This window comes from Centropristis striata, chromosome 2 (assembly GCF_030273125.1).
Source record: "Centropristis striata isolate RG_2023a ecotype Rhode Island chromosome 2, C.striata_1.0, whole genome shotgun sequence".
NCBI classification, from domain to species: Eukaryota; Metazoa; Chordata; class Actinopteri; order Perciformes; family Serranidae; genus Centropristis; species Centropristis striata.
In genome coordinates, this window is record NC_081518.1 from 28,402,473 (window position 1) to 28,422,851 (window position 20,379).

Sequence of the window (20,379 nt, forward strand, 5' to 3'; positions counted from 1 at the left end):
GGATTACTCCTGCAGCCTCGACACGCGCCGACCTTCCTGCATCCTTCATATGATGCTGAGCACTTTTTTATCAAAAACATAAAGAATGCATGTGCACTTTTCTTTCCGGAGCAGCTGGAAAAAATATCTCCACGTTAAGTTGTCAGCGGAGGAAAAAAAACAAAAACCACGAACTGTACGCGTCCGGAACCGAAGCTGCTGCTTGAAAAAGTAGAAAATAAAGCTGTCCAGTTTCTTACCTTCCTTTTTTAAGGCATTGATGATCGACTTCATTTTCCCTCCTTTTTGCTACTCCGACGAGGCGTCACGGTTCTTGCATTTCACATTTCATCACAGGACTTTTTCAGAGCCCGACTTTCCCTCTCAGCACCATGGACAGAGACTCACTCCGCCGCGCGCCAGTACCACGACCCCCTCCCGCTGACTGACACACACACACACACACACACACACACACACACACACACGGATTCCCGTGGCCCCGCCCCTCACACACATCCCCTCTCTCTCTGCTCCCAGGAGGCAGAGCTGCTCTGTTCGCTCCGAGCAGAGATCACAGGAGGAGAAGTGGAGGAATGCAGCGGAGAGAGAAGGATTCAGATCCTTTACTTGAGTGGAAGCACGTATACCAGCTGTAAAAATAGTCCAAGTGCAAATACTACAGGTTAAAGTGGTGTGTTCAGAGCCTAATCTAAGTTAAAATGTACTTAAAGGGACAGTCCACCCGAAAATCAAACATACACATTTTTCATCTTCCCTCTCGTCCGGTTTATCACTCTAGATAGTGTGTGTGTGTGTGTGTGTGTGTGTGTGTGTATGTTCTTGTTCTGCAAAGTGAGGACATTTCGGCCGGTCCTAACTTCTTTTAAGGCTTTTTTGAGATTTCAGACTTTGTTTTAAGGGTAAAGGTTACATGATAACGATAATTAACTGAAACTGTAATGTGTGGGTACAAAACTTACTAAAATTATAGTGAAAATGTCCTTCATTTTCGTCTTTGTCAACTTTTTTCACACATAATGAAGATGGATAAGGCAAAGGAAATAAAGGCAAAATTTACTGTGACCTCTTTTAATCTCCCACCCAACAAATACCCCATTACAAAACTAAAGCATTTAAAAAAATAAATACTAAACTAAAACTAGCAAACTCACACTAAAACCTCATTAAAACTAACTGTTAAAACAAAAATTCACAATAAAATTAAAACTAAAACTGATGAAAAATCCAAAACTATTATAACCTTGCAAGGGAATTCACTGTCCCAATGAGGGCCCTCACAAAGATAGAAGTACAAGAGTTTGTGTGTGTGTGTGTGTGCGTGTGTGTGTGTGTGTGAGAGTGTTGCAGATTCTGTGCAATATAAGTATTCTATTTTTACAGTTCTATATTTTGATATTTATACTTTTTTTATCTTACATTCCAGAATACAATCTATGTGAGACAATGCATCGGAATTTCGTTCAAATATGCATTTGTCCGTATAACTGAATGACAATAAAGTCTGTCTAAGTTTCTAAGTCTATAGAGATGTACATTTTACAAACTGTAAGAAATACTCCAATACAACTAAAAGTGCTGCATTCAGAACCTTGCTTAAGTGAAAGTAACAATAAGTATAATCAGTAAAATGTACTTAAAGGGACAGTCCACCCGAAAAATCAAAAATACACATTTTCCCTCCTGCCTGTAGTTCTAATGCTTACTTAGAGTGTCTGAGTGTTGCAGATATCAGATGTAGAGATGTCTGCCTTGTCTTGAATATAATGGAACTAGATGACACTTTTTTTGCGATGCTCAAATCACCAAGAAGTACTTCTGAAAAACTCAGCAGTGATGGGTTTTTCCCAGAAATCATGACCTGATTACGGAAGATAATCCACAGAGCTCTTCATGATCAGTTTCATATTGAAGTTATTTTCTTTTCAGTTAGTTGTGACAAAGATGAAGATGTGACAAAGATTTTGAAAAGTTCAATAAAACATGTTGGACAGACAGACAAAACAGTTACTAAACGTTTTCAGTTGACAAACATTGATGGTGCACAAACACGTATGAGGATTAGATTTCAGCTAATTTTGTTGCTTCAGGCTGCAGAGCTCTCACGCAATACTGGAATATTTTTATTTATAATTGTTGTTCCCATTAGTCACTTAGAGACCAAACATGGGAAGCTTCTGAAATGTCCCTTTAAATCCTAATAAAACCCTGAGAATCATGAAATTAGGGAGCAGGTGAGTTTCTGGATGGCTGGATTTCAGCTCACAGCAACAGTTTGGTCTTAAACTTGTATCTAGCTGCTTATTTATTCCAAACACTGAACTTCGTCTTCAAATGAGCAGCAGGACAGGTCGCCTGTTGGACTGAAGATTCTCTGTTAGCTGTAGCGTCTCACAGTTCAGAGACGTTGGTCATTAACTCTCTGCAGACCTGATGAAGTTTCAGAAAAAATGATTAACCTGATTAACTATGTTACACCTGCAAAACACTTTAATTATAATTTTGTTTGTTAAAATTGTTCTGTCACATTTTCCTAAAATATTTACCAATATAAAGAGAGTAATTGCTCTGAACAAAAGTCTGGAAACAAAACTGAACTATGAGCTTTTAAATCAAATAGAAAATGTTCAGGATACGAACTAAATATGACAAACAGCTTCAGCACAGATAGATAAATAAATAACTAACAAGAAATCTCCTTGCCTGTTCTTTTCTCTCCTCCATCAGTTAAAAGCTTCTTGGTTTACACGCTGATCACAAAGTGTCCTGATAACAGAACGTTCAGCTGCGTGAATCTCATTTACAGTCACGGCCGCAGGTGTTTACAGTCAATTCATTACCACATATAAATTAATAAAACATGAAAAGAACAGAGAAAATAACAACTGACTGTGCAGATTGAACATCCCAAGACAATTGCGCACACACACACACACACACACACAAACTATCTAGAGTGATAAACAGGACGATTATAACGTCTCTGTTCAAAACAAACATAGGGAAATAAAGACGGGTGCAAGTTCAGATGTAAATAGCTCAAATATAAATTCAATTAAAGCAGAAACACACAAACAGAATCTAAAGTCTCCTGGTTGCCTGGATATACTGTTAAAGCGTAAAGACAGCCGGATAAAACTGGTTCCAGAGGTTGAAAAGTCTAATTTACAGTGGAGGTTTGTGAACCTCATGAATTGTGAAAAAGCTGCACAAATATTAACTGTAAATATGATGACGAGTGCAGAAAACAAACTGTATATACAAACTGTATTTATAACAATCAAATGTACATACATGCTCACCCATAAAGTTGGAATATTTCTGAAGAGAGAAGAGATTGATTAATTAAGTTTTGAGAAGATAAACACTTAATCCATCAAGAATAAATCATATCATGGAAATATTTTTATTCCAACTTTTTTAGTGACTGTATTTTATACACCTATTTTCTTATTTGTTTAAGTGTTATTCTATTTCATTATTTTTATGTCAATTCCACTTATTATACACTTATTAAATCAGAAAGGAAGTTTTTGTTTAGATGTAAAACTTCAGTAGCTGCCAGCATACTGTGTGATATACGTTTTATAATGTGATGATACATTTTTAAAACTCATACAAGTATGAAGTATTGTGTAATTCAAACTGGGATAAACCTGTAATTCTTTTGGTGTTTTTTAATCTCTATCTGAAATAGTCCAAACAGGAACTTTAGAGGAGCTGCAGGTTGTGAGGATGAATCGGAGGGTAATAGATTTGTAGCTGATGATGTAAACATTGTGTTACTCTCGGTGCTTCCAGGCTACAGCCAGCTGTTAGGAGCTGGGAGATTTTTGCGGGAACGATGGAGCAGCTTCTTCCCGGAACACATCCTTGTTGTTGCTTAGCAACTCAGAGGGGGGACGGCTGCATACATCATTAAAGCTCTTACACATCAGATGCACACCTGCCTGCTGTATGATGTCATAACAGCTCTGCCTCTGTGTGCTCTGTTTGATTTCATGCTGCTGGTGTGTGAAGTCACCTGGTCACACACTGTCCCTGTTAATGACAGCTCCTTTTCCCTGTTCTTTCTCTTTCTTTTTCTATCTGTTACAACTTCAAAGCGCGCTGATCCACTGATACGGATTCATCCAAGAGCTGACCCCACTGAAGGGCAACATACCAGATGGCTAGATGCAAAGCATATGTTGTCATAAAGTATGCAATAATGCAGCGATGAGAGCAAACTTCCATACTGTGCACTGCCATTTCAAACAAACCAGTCAAAATATCAAATATGGAGGAAAATGCACAGAAGTGCTTCCCAGTATTCTCAAAATAACAAAATAACAAAAGACACAGGTTCTATCTTTGTTAAATCCAGGGTTTTGCTGAAAAGTGCTCTATTTTGAGTCTTACATTACAGGTTTATGCATCAGTCAGCTGATTAAACTACATGGCCAAAAGTAACCGGATACACTGACGTCAGATCTATTCATCTCAGACTCAGATGTTGAACTTGCTGCAGGATTTGCTCCCACATGGGAACCAGAGCATCAGGATCTTGTGATTGCACTGTGTAATCATGTAATCCAACTTGTTTTTCTTGTAGTGTGTGACTGTGTTTTATTTGTGTCTTGTGAGTTTGGCGTAATCATTTTGCTTTCGTGCTGCCATCTTGGCCAGGTTACTCTTGGAAAAGAGGTTTTAAATCTCAATGAGTTTTTTTTACCTGGTTTAATAAATATTGATTGTGACTGACGCTGGTGATTCACAGTTTAAGGTTAAAATTAAGATTACACATAACCAAGACCATAAAAACAATAAGGGCCAGACCAAAAGTAAATAAAAGCATATGGAAAAGATTGATCCACATACATGGCCTTGGCGAGTATAAGCTGGACTGTGTAAAGTCTGAGAAGTCTGAGATAATTAGCTTCTAATGCAGCTGATGTACATTCCATACATGTAATTTGTGTGTAATTATAATATTGTTATTACCTCCACCAAGACAGTTATGGCTTCGGTTCGCTGGTGCTATTTCTCAGATTAGCAGGTGCACTCATGCACATCTACTCACATATCTGTCTAGTGATCCTTCTGCTGTTATAACCTCCACAGAGGAGGTTTCACACAGCTCGTTTTTCATCAGGATTCGGGTAAAAACTACTGGCCCAATTTTATTGTAACTTGGTGGAATTGGTGTAGCGCAGGCCAAGAAAGAGCACATATGATCACGGGACAGATATACTAATTATGTGATAATGTTGTGAGATAGGACATTTGTGCTGCATTCATGTGGTGCTGGAATAATCAGAAAAATGAGTTCCTGAGTGGGAAAAGTGGTGATTGTCCCCTCAAGTCGGCACGATCACTCCAAAAGTCGGCTAAAGTTATGGTAGTTGACTTGCAGAGTTGGATTCATATTGTATGGTTGAAATAAGTCAATGATACAGTTTTTTAACGTCTATTTTTATTATTTATAAGCAAGCTGCATGTCCATCTCACAAGTGCCTAACACCGTATTTTTACAGTTTTATGATTACAATTTATGATTAACACTGATCTGTTTCCTTTGCTCTCTTACACAAACAGTGTTAACTACAGAAGCCAAGAACGGCCATGGATTTGTTTTTTTTTATGCACTGTTATCTCATAATAACAATTTATTATTTTGTTATCTCTGAAATAAATATAATATATGAGAAAAGAATACCGAACATTACAAAAGAACTACATCACAAACACACACACACACACACACACACACACTGCTTCTGAACCGTGCTTATCAGTAAATGCTTCTTTAGTAGCTCATCACTGATCAATACTATGGATTAGACTATCTGTTCATCACCACTGATGGACCTCTCCCCTCAGGCCTGTGTGGTCATTCACACCTCATGTTCTCACAATAATTCACCTCACATCAAGACTAAACGCTAGCTGTTGCAGCTATTTAACATGAGAAACGATTAAATCGGAGCCTCCTGATGCAAAACATAAATAAATAAATCAGCGTCAGTGTGAACAAAGTTCTGCTTCCTTGCTGACAGGATGGTGAGATTGTCAGAGTCGATTTGTCCTCTTTCCCGAATACACTGCTGACACAATCAGCCAAATATAGCATGGATCTCACAGAGTGTGTGTGTGTGTGTGTGTGTGTGTTACAGAAGAGAAACTTGTTTAAGAGAAGAGAACATTTCACATCGATGAATAAATTAACATGTAGTCGTCATTTATTTATATATAAATCCATATAAAACTGAGAGAGAGTCGACTCTAAACTCTAAACTTCACTTTTTAATCAACTTTTGTTTTGCGACAGATTTTAGATAAAATCCACAAATTCCAGAAGAAAATGTACCTGGGCACCAACTGACAATTATTCTTCTGATGATTGATAAAACAACAGGATGTAGTAAAACATTTCCCAGAGATGGAAGTGAAATCTTTAAATTATTTATCTTGTCAGGCCAAAGAAAACCCAAATACATTACTTTTAAATGACATAAAACAGAGAAAAAGCTTCAAATTGTCACTTTAAAGATGCTAGAACTAAAGAATGTTTAGAGTTTTGGCTGATAATTATTTTAATGCTTGATTGTTGATTAAATTAACTAAGTTAGTCAAATGCACCATGCACAATAGATGCAGAAAAAGCCTTTTTGAAAGCTTTATTTTGTTATTTAGTTTGGATGAAAATCTTAAAAATCTTGAGGCTTCAGCCTTTAAAAAAACAGAAGTTGTTTCCTGATTAAATAGCCGTTATAAAATCTGCTTTGGTTGTATTTATATGTGTGAACAGAGCTGCAGTCTGGAGCTCGTACAGTAAGAAGTTCTTGGACGGAGCTCAGCTGCGGCGACTCCTGCCAAAACCAATCAAAGCCCAGAGTTCAGGAGGTGGAGAGGAAGAGAAGCCAAAGCCCCAAAACATTCAGTCGCTGCAGGGTCGAAACAAGAGGAGGAGAGATGGAGAGAGAGACTCTGAGGATGTAGGAATGATAAACTCACTCATTCATCTCCTGTGAAGAAGTTTGAACTGTTGTCCAGGTGCAATAATCACTGACATGAAGAGTCTCAGGTATTTCTACTCAAGCTGCAATAAAACTACACAACAGGAGACGAAAAACATCTGAAGAGAACAAACGTCCCCTGACTGCACTTTCAGCAAAGTATTATAATCTAAACCTCACAACTCCAGTTTATAACTGAGGGGAGAAATACTGAGAGCTCTCGAGGAAGATGCACCAAACTCAAACAAAACAGAGCCCGACAGAAGTATAAGTATATATATATATATATATATATACTTATACTTCTTATACTTATATATACTACTTATATATACTATACTTATACTATATATATATATATATATATATATATATATTATGGCATGCCGTTCAGGAAATAATATAAAAATGGATTCAAAACCTGAGAATATATATATATATATATATATATATATATATATATATATATATATATATATATATATATATATATATAACGAATATATATATTGAAACCTGAGAATATATATAGAAACGTGAGAATATATATTCTCACGTTATATTCAAGAGATATATTCTAGAGAAGATATATTGAGTCAGCACCTCCAAGTCTGAGCCCATGGTTCTCTGCCGGAAAATGGTGGATTGCCCCCTCTGGGTGGGGAGAGAGGTACTGCCTCAAGCGAAGGACTTCAAGTATCTCGGGGTCTTGTACAGCAGTGAGGGTAGAAAGGAGTGTGAGATGGACAGGCGGTTTGGTGCGGCGTCAGCAGTGATGCGGGCGTTGTACCGGACCGTTGTGGTGAAGAAGGAGCTGAGCCAGAAGGCAAAGCTCTCGATTTACCGCTCCATCTATGTTCCAACCCTCACCTATGGTCATGAGCTTTGGGTAGTGACGGAAAGAACGAGATCGCGGATACAAGCGGCCGAAATGAGCTTCCTCTGTAGGGTGGCTGGGCTCAGCCTTAGAGATAGGGTGAGGAGCTCAGACATCCGGAGGGAGCTCGGAATAGAGCCGCTGCTCCTTGGTGTCAAAAGGAGTCAGCTGAAGTAGTTTGGGCATCTGTTAAGGATCCTCCCGGGCGCCTCCCGTTAGTGTTCTGGGCACGTCCAACTGGTAGGAGGCCAGAACACTGTCGAGGGATTATATCTTTCGCCTGGCCTGGGAACGCCTCATTTTAGAAATGGTGTTAGATACTTTTATTTTTACATAGTCAGCAATTAATTTACTGAAACTGAACAGTAATGATGTTTATTTGGCAATTATTTTTTTTCCTATTTATTCTTTATTTTCTCAGTTATCATTTATAGAATTGGCTGACAGTCTAATACATTGTTTGTATAATAATGTATAATCATGTTGAATATAATTTAATGAAGTTTTATCTGTGAGAAAGTAGCTCTCTGGGTGCATTTGCAGAGTGGAGACAAATCGCTGCACAATCCACCTAAAACAAGGTCTGTTTTTCATTCCACATCAAAGTATTACTATACTGGTTATCTATGTATTTTCCTTCTCAATGTCGGTATCTGTCAGTATATAGATCTGGCTCTGGCAACAGATACAAAAAATGTTGTAAAAACAAATTAGCGATAGGTTTTCTTGAAAACAATCTGTATAAATAAACTAATAATTTTGAACTATTTTCTGTCTCACATTCCCAACAGCCCTGTAACATGAACTAAGCCTGCTTGTTAGTTAGATGATCAATATCACTTTCATTCAGTCATCCATTATCCTTAAACGCTTATCTGAACTCGGGTCATGGGGGGCTGGAGCCAAACCAGCTGACATTGGGTGACAATCGGGGTTCACCTGGACTATCACAGTGCTGACACATACAGAAAGACAACCATTCCACTCTCATAGACACCTATGGGCATTTTAGAGTCTCATACCAAACCCCCCCATATATAGCATAAAGACTGAAAATGGGGCTAGAAGGCCAGCAGGCCTCGGCCCTGCTGCTCTGTCGAAGATTAATAATATTCACCAACTAACACGTCTTAAAGGCACACTGAGCAGGAATTGATGCAAAGGTCCTGACTGCAGAGTATCTTCATATAAAGACGAGTCAAAACATTGTATTTTGTGAAAAAATCCTGCATATTATACCTTTAAGTTCATTAATATGTACCTTGTATCTCAATATAAAAATGGAAGTGTTGCAGCTGATGTTTATCCATTGATCAGGGGGTTATGTGACTATTTCTGTGCTACAAGCGGTCATCTTGGCTGGTTGCCTGGTAACCTTACAGTGATGACAGATTTAGAGTAAGACAGTAATTGCTTGCGGCCGATAATTAATAATAACCATATTACACAAATCGTCAAACTAGTGCTTTAATACTACTATTATGTATGTTTTTTAGACGACTGCTTCAGTGCACACATGTTCAGAGTTCATCAGAAAATTGTATATCAATTAAATTCATATTAATCTCTCTTCCAGGCTGGCCCTCTCTTGATCTCTTGCAGATAATTTCAGCTCTAAAATAACAATATGGTTCACCTGCAATCTTTTCATCCACCATCTCTCTTTCTCTCTCTCTGTGTATGTAAAAATAAACCCTGATGCATTAACATTCAGTCCCTCCTGCCCTGCACCAGCTGACAGCGAGGTGTCTGTTTCCCTGCAGCGAGACCTGCTGAGTGTCAGCCAGCTCAGGATGGTTTTTAAAGTCATATTTTGGTGTGTTTTTTCTTGCAGGTTTGTGCTCAGGTGCAGAATGGACTCCGGCTTTAAAAACGCAGAAGCAAACGGAGAGCTTCGTCTAAAGTGTAAATCCTGCAGTGGACTGGGAACAGATGAGTGTGAAAGTGGTTAAGGTGTGTGTGAAAGTGTCATATGCATGTGTGTGTGTGTGTGTGTGTAAGTATAAATGCGTGTGCTTGGTCAATACGTAGTCCCTGTTGGATTATCACACTCTGGCAGCGGGTGGTCTAGTACGCCCATCTGTCAATCATTCTTACACAGGCTTACTGCTGTATGGAGAGCAGGAATACAACACTATCTCCTGCAGACATCCCCACCATACACTCACTCATTATACTCTGTGTGTGTGTGTGTGTGTGTGTGTGTGTGTGTGTGTGTGTGTGTGTCTGTGTGTGTGTGTGTGTCTGTGTGTGAGAGTGACAGTCCATTGTAAAGAAACTAAATAAGCTCTTATTTTTAAGCATATTTTGGTGTGCTGAGCTGCATTAGTTGTTTAAATGTTTGTTTTGTTTCCATCTCTGTGGTCTTGTGACCTCAGCTTTCGTTCTGCTGCAGAAGCTGAAGGAGTGAAGTTATTATTATGATTATTGTTGTCTTCATGGACGCTACTGAAAGTCTTAATCTAAATATGGAAATGTGTTATGACTGAATGGAAAAGATGAGGATGTGTGGTCGCTTAAATGTTTTTCTCATTGTTATATGTTGGAATTGTTTGCTCCACTGTACTATTTATGTATATTTTTATGGTACAGGTCTGTACAGTAACACTGTGTTGTGTTTTATTAAGCAACTATTGCAGAAATGAGAAATATGTGTCAGTATATAATACAAATGGGTGATAAATATCTCCTTACTTTACACATTTATTCAGTTATTCCTTTAATTTGTCACCCGTCCATATTAGTTCCTGGCTGAATTTATTATTGGCTCATTACAGATTTACTGTATCACTGTTGGCATATTAACATATTGGAACACAGCAACTGCAACTACAGTTTGAACAGGTTATGAAACAGTCTCAGTTTAATATTGATGTTTCTATATGACCTACTTAAGCAAATGAGACCATCAGTGAGATCTGATCTGTTTCATCTGTTTCTATAGAAATATTCTGTCCACATGTCATATTTCGCTTAAAAACATTTTTGGCGAGCAGACCATAAGAGTCAGTTCACTTTTCCCTAGCAGGAAAGTTTAGAGAATCGTACGTCAGCCAGTTAAAAGGAAGCTGAAAGATATTTTTCTTTAGAGAATTTGATATTATATATTTTGTAGTTATGGCTGATATTACGGCAGAATCATATGTTTCAAACACTGTAAAAACATTAATTTTTTTTTAATCCAGAAATTTACTGTATTATTTTAGAGGGTTTTCCTGCATACAAATGAAATAAGTAACTTACCTTTATTATAAATATTAAACAAATTGGAAGATGCAATCTGTAAATTAACGTAATGACATATTATTGATTTATTCAAAGTATTATTATATAATTGCTTAATGGTTTTAAATTTTAAATTACAGTGAATTCTATGTAAAAATCGTTAAAAAAATGTTCATCATATTGCTGAATGTAAAATTAAGGAAACTCTCTGTTGTTTTTTTTACAGTAAAACTTTAAATTTACTGTAAATAAATAAATGATAATAAATTGTCCACAAAACCCTGGCAGCAAAAGTTGCCAAACACTTACTGCCATATTACAGTAAAAAGTAATAATAATCATAATAACTTAAGGTATTCTACAGATATATTTTCTAAATACAGACATTATCGGTATATTATCCGTATTTTATAAGAAATTAAATTATCTGCATCCATTTTTATTTTTTACAGTGTAAATTATCAGATATTTTACTTAAATCAAGTATGAGTCAGGATTACTTGTATTTTTCTTGAGTATTTCCATTTTGCGGCAATTTAAACTTCTACTCCAGTACTTTCACTATAAAGCTTTTGTTACTTTGGATTCAGATTTATACTACAAAAACAACATATATAAATATAAATATATAATAAACCAAGCAATATGTTATTAAAATGATAGGTTAAGCTACCCATCAGTAATCAAGTAATAAAATGAGCGCAAAAGTGATGAACACAAAACAATTATTATTCAGTAATAAAATGCAAACTATTCTGACATTGTGCATCTTGCATTATGAGTACTTTAAGGATGTTTTGATGTAAATATACTTAATTTTAAATGCAGGAATCTCACTTGTAACAGAGTGTTTTACATTATAGTACTGCTGCTTTCCCTTCAGTATAATACTTTCATATCTGCCACTTCCTGTGATTGTTTATCTCCATGTGGAAGTTGGTAGTCTCTCTGCAGCAGAACAGCCTCCTCTCCTGCAGTGTTGTGAACTATTTCTGACTACATGGTGACGTGTTTTCACGGCCAGCCCTTCCAATGTGTAGCTATTAACTACAGCATATAGGTCACATACACACTCACACACAAGAGCGTCAGTCTACATATATAAGCGGCTGCCCTCACCGTCCTCTCTCCTCCACCAATCACATCGCAGCGGCCTACTTCACAGCCCGGTCCGCCTTGGTCTCTGCCCAGGAGTTCACGGAGAAATTACAGCAACACTGAGTGCCATATTGATGTAATAATTCACTGTATTCAAGCACTTGAAACTGAGAAAAGATTAGTCATCTCTCCTCTCCGGATAAGAGTAAAGCAGATGAAATAACTGGCTGATTGATTAAGAGCTTCCAAGTCTCCAAATTATTCATAACCACCAAATTAAGATAATAATAATGTGCAGCAGTGGTGCTCAGTGCTGGTTCCTGTCATGCATTTAACCTGCATCAGACACCAACACTGCAATCTGATATTCCTACGTGCTGTCCAGTCAGATGTGACAGGCAGATTGCTGCCTGCACCTTCTGTTGATTGAAAACAAAATGTGAATGTGTGATTTGAATAATTCTCCCTGTGGGCCGAGTCGCGGTGCAGCAGCAACAACTGCACCTGCATCTGTGATCCAACACTTTCTTATGCAAATGTTTATATGTTGGGCTACAGAAAAAAAACTCTTAATCTGCATTATTTTCATGCAGCGCTGGCTTAATCCACAACAATTGATATCAGTTTGGGATTGATTCTGTTGTGTTTGCAGCAGGTTACAGACAATTAGAAATAATAATAAAAAGACTATTTGCTGTGCTTTAATTAGTTTGTGGCATTTTTTTTGTTTTTAAGTGATGATATACACACAAATAATATAATGTTAAACAATAAAAGTGGTTAAAATAATAATTATTTTCATTATGAATTGGTGTGATTGTCAATTTAGCATCTCAAATCCTCGCATTCGAGAAGCTGGAATTAGCAGATATTTGGTATTTTGCTTGATAGATGAGTAATGGATGATGAAAATGTTGTTCTTAAAGATAAAAGCTTCAACTTGACTGGGAGGTGAGAAGTCGTGAGTATAAAGCAGCACCGAGGCATCATCTCATTCAATTCACACAAACTCCGAGTTCTGTTAAGACATCTCAGATTTCAAAACTAACTGTCCTGAGAAACTGAGAAACATCTGAACGTTAATAAATAAAATCTACTTTATTTTTAAATAGGAACACGTGAAGTAGGAATAGGAACACGGGACGGAAAGTTCATTATTTTTATTTCATTGATTATATTTCTATTTATATAGACAGAAGATTTTCACGATTTAAAAAATGATCAAATTTTATGTGGACACTACTTAAAACCTATACAATGTAATGCACTACAATTTGTATTCTAACCATTTTAATTGTGCACCTTAAAGGAGGAGGTCAGGTGACGCAGTATAAAGATCGACAAAGTCCACGTACGGACGAGGTCGGGGTGGATGAACGAGTCAAACAAACACAGGCTGCTGTTTCTGTCTCCTTGTATATAACATACACAATTACATAACTTAATTAAGTAACGTGGTTATTTTAACTCTAACGAAAAAAAATAATCTGAACCAAACAAAGTAGTTTTGCTGCCTTGACAGGTTCTGCACAGGAGGGGCATCACTGGCGCAGTAATCCCTCATGTTGCTGGACATTTGTGGGATAACTTGCAAAAAAAATACTAACTAGAAGAAGTTATCATACCAATTGTTGTATGAGGATATGTTCAGCTGGTGTCAAACATTCTTTCAAATAGTCTCCTCTAAAATGAAGGAAGCCTAAATATATATTTTTTTCAGTTGATACTTCATACTCTGGAGGTCCGGGGTCCCTGTTGGCCCAGTTGTTGGTAGTCGAGTCTCTTGACAAAGTGAGAAATATAAAAACAATGACGCAATAAAACAGAAGATTTATGTGGCTGAACTGTTACATCATCTGCACAGAGTCAGCGAGAGAAACTGTGAAAGCCACGGGCTTATAGTGTTTAGATCACATAACACACACACACACACACACACACACACACACACACATGGTCCATGATCAACATTCAAACACACTTAAGCTGCATACACTCAGTAAGAAGCTCTACACGACACAAGCTGTCCTCACTGAGAGGTGTGGGATGGCTGGGTGTGTGTGTGTGTGTCTGTGTGGTCAGAGGGCTGATGGGGGTATAGGGTGGTGGGTAGGAGAGGTAGGGGTGGGGGTGGGGGCACCCACCTCTGCAGCAGGCTGAACCCATGGTGGCCAATCGAGGATCCAGAAGTAAAGAAGTCCCATCCCAAATCCTCAGTACCAACCGCTCCCAGGGGACAGAAAAGGACCCAAGACGTCCAAACACGAGGGGACGCTGACTACCTGAGCACCTTTAGTTAATCCTGGCAACCAGTCAGAGTTGCAGCCCGGCACTCGAGGTTAAAACAGTGTGAAGGTGGGAGGTGGAGGAGGAGGAGGGGGGATGGGGGGTGGACCAGATGTGGACTGCAGACAAGATTTTTGGGGGTAATCCTGCACCGCTGCTGTGTCCCATTTAGCTCCTCAGCAGGTCGCTGCCGTGTGAGGCTGCTGCTGGGCGGCGTCCATGAGACAGAGCAACAATTGCAGGATTACATCTTTAGATTAGATTAGATTCCCCTCTCTCTCTCTCTTCATTCATTTCCATCCCGGCCTCATCTTTCTCTGTCCTCCTTTATATATTTATTTGTTTGTTCATCTTTTCTCATTTTCTCTGAGGCCTCGTAATCCCCGAGCAATCTCTGAGCACCGCGGACTCCAAAGGCTCTGTGTTCATTTCACTTCACAGGAGATATTTTATGTTTTCACTCAAAGTATAAAAACCACCGACACCACAGCTGTGAGCAGCATGCAGAGAAGTCATGTACAGAGATATATATCGGCAGAAAATGGGAAATATATTATGTCATTAATTATTGATTCATCATAAAGTTATAGCTGATAATGGAGCTGATACAGTACATACATGAAGACTAAAGAGTCAAACATGTTGCTGCTGCGGATCAGCAGAAAAGGAAGAACGCCAGGCGTTGGATCTCAAATTACAACGCAACATGATGTCAAACTGCATTTCCCCCATGGATTTACTTTGGTGTAAATTGATGTCTGTAAATAAAAAGGATACATTTTTTACTATAACAACCATCAAAAAATGACTTGTTTCACTATCAGAGTTAATTCAGTCGATTAACATTTAAAAAGTCCAGAAGAACTTCAACATTAAATCATTGTTTTCCCATTAAAGATACAGAAGATTCGGCTCATTTTACACATGGAAGGTGGCTTCATGCTCCACTGTGGAACTTTCATAGGAATGAATAGGGTCCCTGCTACAATGCTGTATCCAGTTCTCTTTACACATCCATGGTGTGGATGGGTTTTTTGGTTTTGAGAAGAAGACAACACAATTTGCAATGCATGTTCTGCAAGTATACAGAGTTTTCAATGCAACAAATCTTCAAGTCAGCTGAAAAATCATCATCACAACAAGATTAAATTATGAAGCAGCTGCAGCTAATGTTAGAGTCAAGATCACAGAATATAAAACACTTACTGTGCAGGTTTTTTCTGTGATCAAAGATCGAGGATTTCAACAGCTAATAGAGAATTAAGAACCCAGTTATACTCTCACAAGCCACCACCACTGCAGACTTCTCCCTTCATATTCATTCAATTCATAGTTTGACTGCCTATCTATGGTATATGCGTTTTGTTATTGGGTTTATCTGCAGAATCAGCAGCTTTAAGCTTTGAGTTTATTCCCACATGTTCATTAACTACAGGTTATTACCTCTAAAGTACAAAAATGTGAAATTATTGGTTATCAGCATCAGTATCAGCCATCAGAAGTAGGTAATTCTGCAGGAATCAGATGAAAAATATCCACATTTTCCATCCACAGTTTATGTATATTGAAGCTGTAAATGATTTGTGGTTGTTCTCGTGGCTCCATCAGGTGTTAAACTGGAGCCGAGTGTGTTGCCGTCACCAATCTGCGTCTGCAGAACTTAAGTGAGTAAGTGGCAACTAAGCAACCAAGGTAAAAAATAGCAAGATGAAAAAAAGGGAAAAAAAAGCCCTCATGGAATTTGTTAAAAAAAATGTTTTATTTTTTCATTTTTGTATGTTGGTGAGAAATCTCTGTGGTCTTCTCGCCTCCCTCTCATTCCACACACACACACACACACACACTGAAGAACTCTCAGACTGTATAGAGTTTATATACAGACAGCAGCTTCAGCTTTAACTGAAGGCTTTTACCAAGCAGGGGCCAGAACACTGAGAGGGGCTTTTCATGCCTTATTTGGGATTTTAGACACTTGAATCTTTACTCAGACAATTCAAAACTTGTTTGAAAGCACAACGCTATACATTTGGAGAAATAAACCACCTAGGCTTTGTAAGACGCACCTGCAAAGAGCGAGGAGTAGTGGATGTACGACACTGCCAAGTTTCTGTTCTTACTACTGGGCAGCAAACATCAGGAGCCTCACACTTTGGTCACTTCCACCTTAATCTCATGGAAGTCAACCTAACCTGCTCAGAGCAATGTGGCATAACTGAGGAGGAGGGTGTTGTAGAATTCTTTGGATATATTAAAATATCAGACATGTAGCATTTAAAAATGCGTCACATATGATTTGACAAACACACAGAATTTGGCAAGCAGTCACAGATTCCCTGTGCAGGAAAGTTTACCAAAAATCAAGTCAAAGTCCCAGTCCTTTGCTTCCCTTCTGGCACAAGGACCTCATGTCCTGTTTAATGTCAGAGGAAATCTGACACTGAATTTGTGGATCAGAGAGAAACTTCTACAGGTTTTGGGGACAAGTTTGGCACGACTTTGAAATCTACCTGAATAACATTAATAAAAAATAAGATAAAAAATAATTAATTTTTAGTATAGTACAGAATTAATTTGACTAGATTTTAAGCCAAAGAGCTGTCGTTGAAAGGACACCAAGTCCTGACTAGTAGCTGTCTAATTTACAAACTCTTAATCTCGTCCCACACACACAAATACAAATAATTCAAAAAGCTTTAAATGTTTTTCCTCCACAACGTGCATGAAACTGATTCTCCAATAAACAATCACAATCAATAGCAGAATGGTTAAATCCATCTGCAGACTTAATGAAATCCGTCCACGCAGATCAGCCGACACCTCTGGACGGCAACCAATCAGCTCCCAGTGCAGCAGAGCATTGATCATTTCTCCCGGCCTAATCGGCCCGGGATTGCCCCGGTGTAAACATAAACTTTCATCCTCTCGGCAACACTCTCGTAATCCCACCGAGGGGATTATACCGAGAGGTCGTTTAAGAGGATCAAACCGTGGGGGGATTTGAAATGTATCCCGAGGGAGATTCAGGAAAACCCGCTGGGAGGCTGCAGAAGAAAAGGTGAGGGATGGAAGGATGAAGGGATGGAGGAATGGAAGGAGGAGAGGAGCTGCTTACCTATATCTGTCTCTTTGTGGTTCTTTACCAGCTCTGCAAGCTCAAAGTTCCCGGCAATAATAGCGACCTGGAGACAGAGAGAGATGGTTTTCATTCACTTTATCTCTAAAGCAAGATGACACTATCCTTTATATATACAAATATACAGAATATGAACATTGTTACAACAAAAGACATGATTTCAGTAAAATAATTCAAGAACTATACGAGAACATTTTTTTGTCTGTATCAATATAACAATATAGAAGGACTGTTTAACTATGCTATAGTAATGTACAAAACAAGCTGTAACAGTTTCAAGTGAAATTGTAGATAAAACAATAAATATACATACAAATATACATCAGGTTTTCTGTGAAAATTTTGTTAGTAATTGCTTGTGTGTGTCAATTCAGATGAACTGTTTGCATGTCACAATATATTGATATATGATTTAATCAAGAAACATTGAAAGATGATAAATTATCACACTGAATTATCGTAATAAAGTAAATCGTATCATATCTTATTGTATAAAGTGCAATGTTATGGTAGAAATAATGATATATACTTGTACAGTAGTATGAATAATAAAATCAGATATAGTATTGTATGGTACAGTACAGAAAATAATAGCATGTTTATAATATTGTATGATATAGTATTGTACAATGTAATATATTGAAGTACTAATACTTTGTTATTCTTTATGTTCAGCGTACAAAAGAATAAATATAATTAAAGTATCTTCTTGTAGATTATTCTGAGATTTATCCAGGAATTATATGAAAGCTTTTCTGATTGCCTTCATTGTTTCTAACAGCAGCTGAGTATATAATGATATAATAATATAATGATATAATAGTGAAGATCATTTTACTGATTTCAGAAAATACCCCAACAAGCAGAAGAAAGAGCCACTTCATGACAATAATGTGAGAAATGTGCTGCTCTGTGAAGAATCGCTCACTTTGAACATGACAAAAATCCAATCTGCATCACTTTAATCATGTAGCCAGCAATCTAACACACACACACACACACGTACAAGTCAAGAGTCACACATGACATGACGCAGAGTCACATGTTGATGTAAAGAAGACGTTGAAGCTGTTTTAAAGTTTCGTGTTGCTCAGAACCTGCAGCTGCACTGATCTGATCTCATCATTTATTGGTAAAAACTAGATTTTAGATAGATACTAGATAAATAAATTGTATAATTATTATAAAGACACATTTGAGGGGCTGACAAATAAGGTAATTGTTTTTATTTTGTTTTTATTCATACCTGAACAAATGTCCCGATATATAAACCTAAATTTGACAAAATGATTTTAATTCAAGGTCCAATTCCTAATTTATGAAAAGCTCCATGTACACTCTTCATCATATGAGAAGAAGAACATGAGATGTGATTGATAATACTGGAAAAGGTTCAACCTTGGGTCTGAATATATATCTAAGTACTTTGGTATTTAACTTTTATTTAAGAAAGAATCAAGAATCAAAATGAAAATCTTGCCCCAGTACCAACACGTTTCTGTATTAATTATCTAAAAAAATCAGCCATTTCTTGGTAATTTGGTTGAATATATTACAGACAAGTAATCAGTCAGATCCCTTAATGAAATAAAGCTTTTAATACCACAGTGTAAAATTACTCTTGAACTCCACCTTCCACTCTGCAGTTATCTAATAGGTCTGGTTCGTTTTTATTGTTTGAGCAGGTCAGTGGTGTATTTAAGGCCAAATCCATGCAAATTTATAAGAATTTCTAAATATCTACTGTAAAATCAGCTGTGTGGCTGAAGCCAGTGCATGTGTGTGTCCACCAGGGGGCAGTGGAGGGATTTCCTGCCGTGGCTGCAGAGGTTGTTCTCTGTCAGTGACCCAGATCAGCTGCTGTTACAGTTGTTTCTGCAGGTGCAGAGCTCTCAGGGTTTACAGTACGCCTCGAGTCAGGATCATCAAGTAAAAGTAGTCAGGTTCATTTTTCACAGATATGTTACACACACACACACACACACACACACACACACACACACCTCAAGGGGAACCCAGCAGCATTATATAAGCATCCTGCTCTGATTCCTGGAGAACAAATATTCAGGAGGAAGAGGAAGAGATGGAGAAGGTGTATTAATAAAGCAGAGTTGGCTTGAGTAGTATTACTCTGCTCCCTCCCTCCACACTTGACCTTTTTCTCCATATAAATAAAAACACAGCATTTCTGAGAAAAAAACACTTGGGAGTCTCTAACCGACATGTTTTCCTCCAGAGCTCCAGATCCTGCTGAATTTTTCAACGCGGCGCATTAATATACAATATATTCCATATTTTCTTTGAACTGGAGAGTGTGAGTCAATAAATGCGCTCTTGCTCTTTCTTCATGGTAGCAAATGTGATGTTTCCTGTGCAGGCGATGGAGGAGGGGACGCGTCCTTCCTGATGAATGCTGGCTCCGTCTCCCACTCACTGCGAGGATCTCCCAGAGTGCACGCCACCATGTGTGACAAATCTATGACAGGCTACTCTCCCACAGGAAGCCTGATCGCAGAGCAGGCTCCACGATGTGATCGAGTGACACGTCAGGACCGAGTGACAGGGTGACGGATGAAGACGTCATTCGTGCTGCGGCCTGAAAACTGAAGCAGAGCTAATTCTAATTGTAAGGTCGTTTGAAGCTACCATCAGCAGTTCATTGAACTCTTAAGTCTGAATATATTTTGTGCTTGACACAGCAGACTTTATGTGGCAAAAAAACTGCTGACTAGAACTCACATTTGGTGATTTAAAGGTCCAAA

The 20,379-nt window shown here is 38.0% G+C and overlaps 1 protein-coding gene across 1 annotated transcript in view; it reads right to left on the reverse strand.

Annotated features, from left to right (window-relative positions):
* LOC131983354 (SH3 and multiple ankyrin repeat domains protein 2-like) overlaps positions 1-20,379 on the reverse strand; it is a 270,915-nt gene that overhangs the window by 117,675 nt on the left and 132,861 nt on the right. The window contains exon 11 of the mRNA XM_059348080.1: positions 17,597-17,663. Coding sequence (XP_059204063.1) covers positions 17,597-17,663 — 67 coding nt within the window. The remainder of the gene's footprint in view (positions 1-17,596; positions 17,664-20,379) is intronic.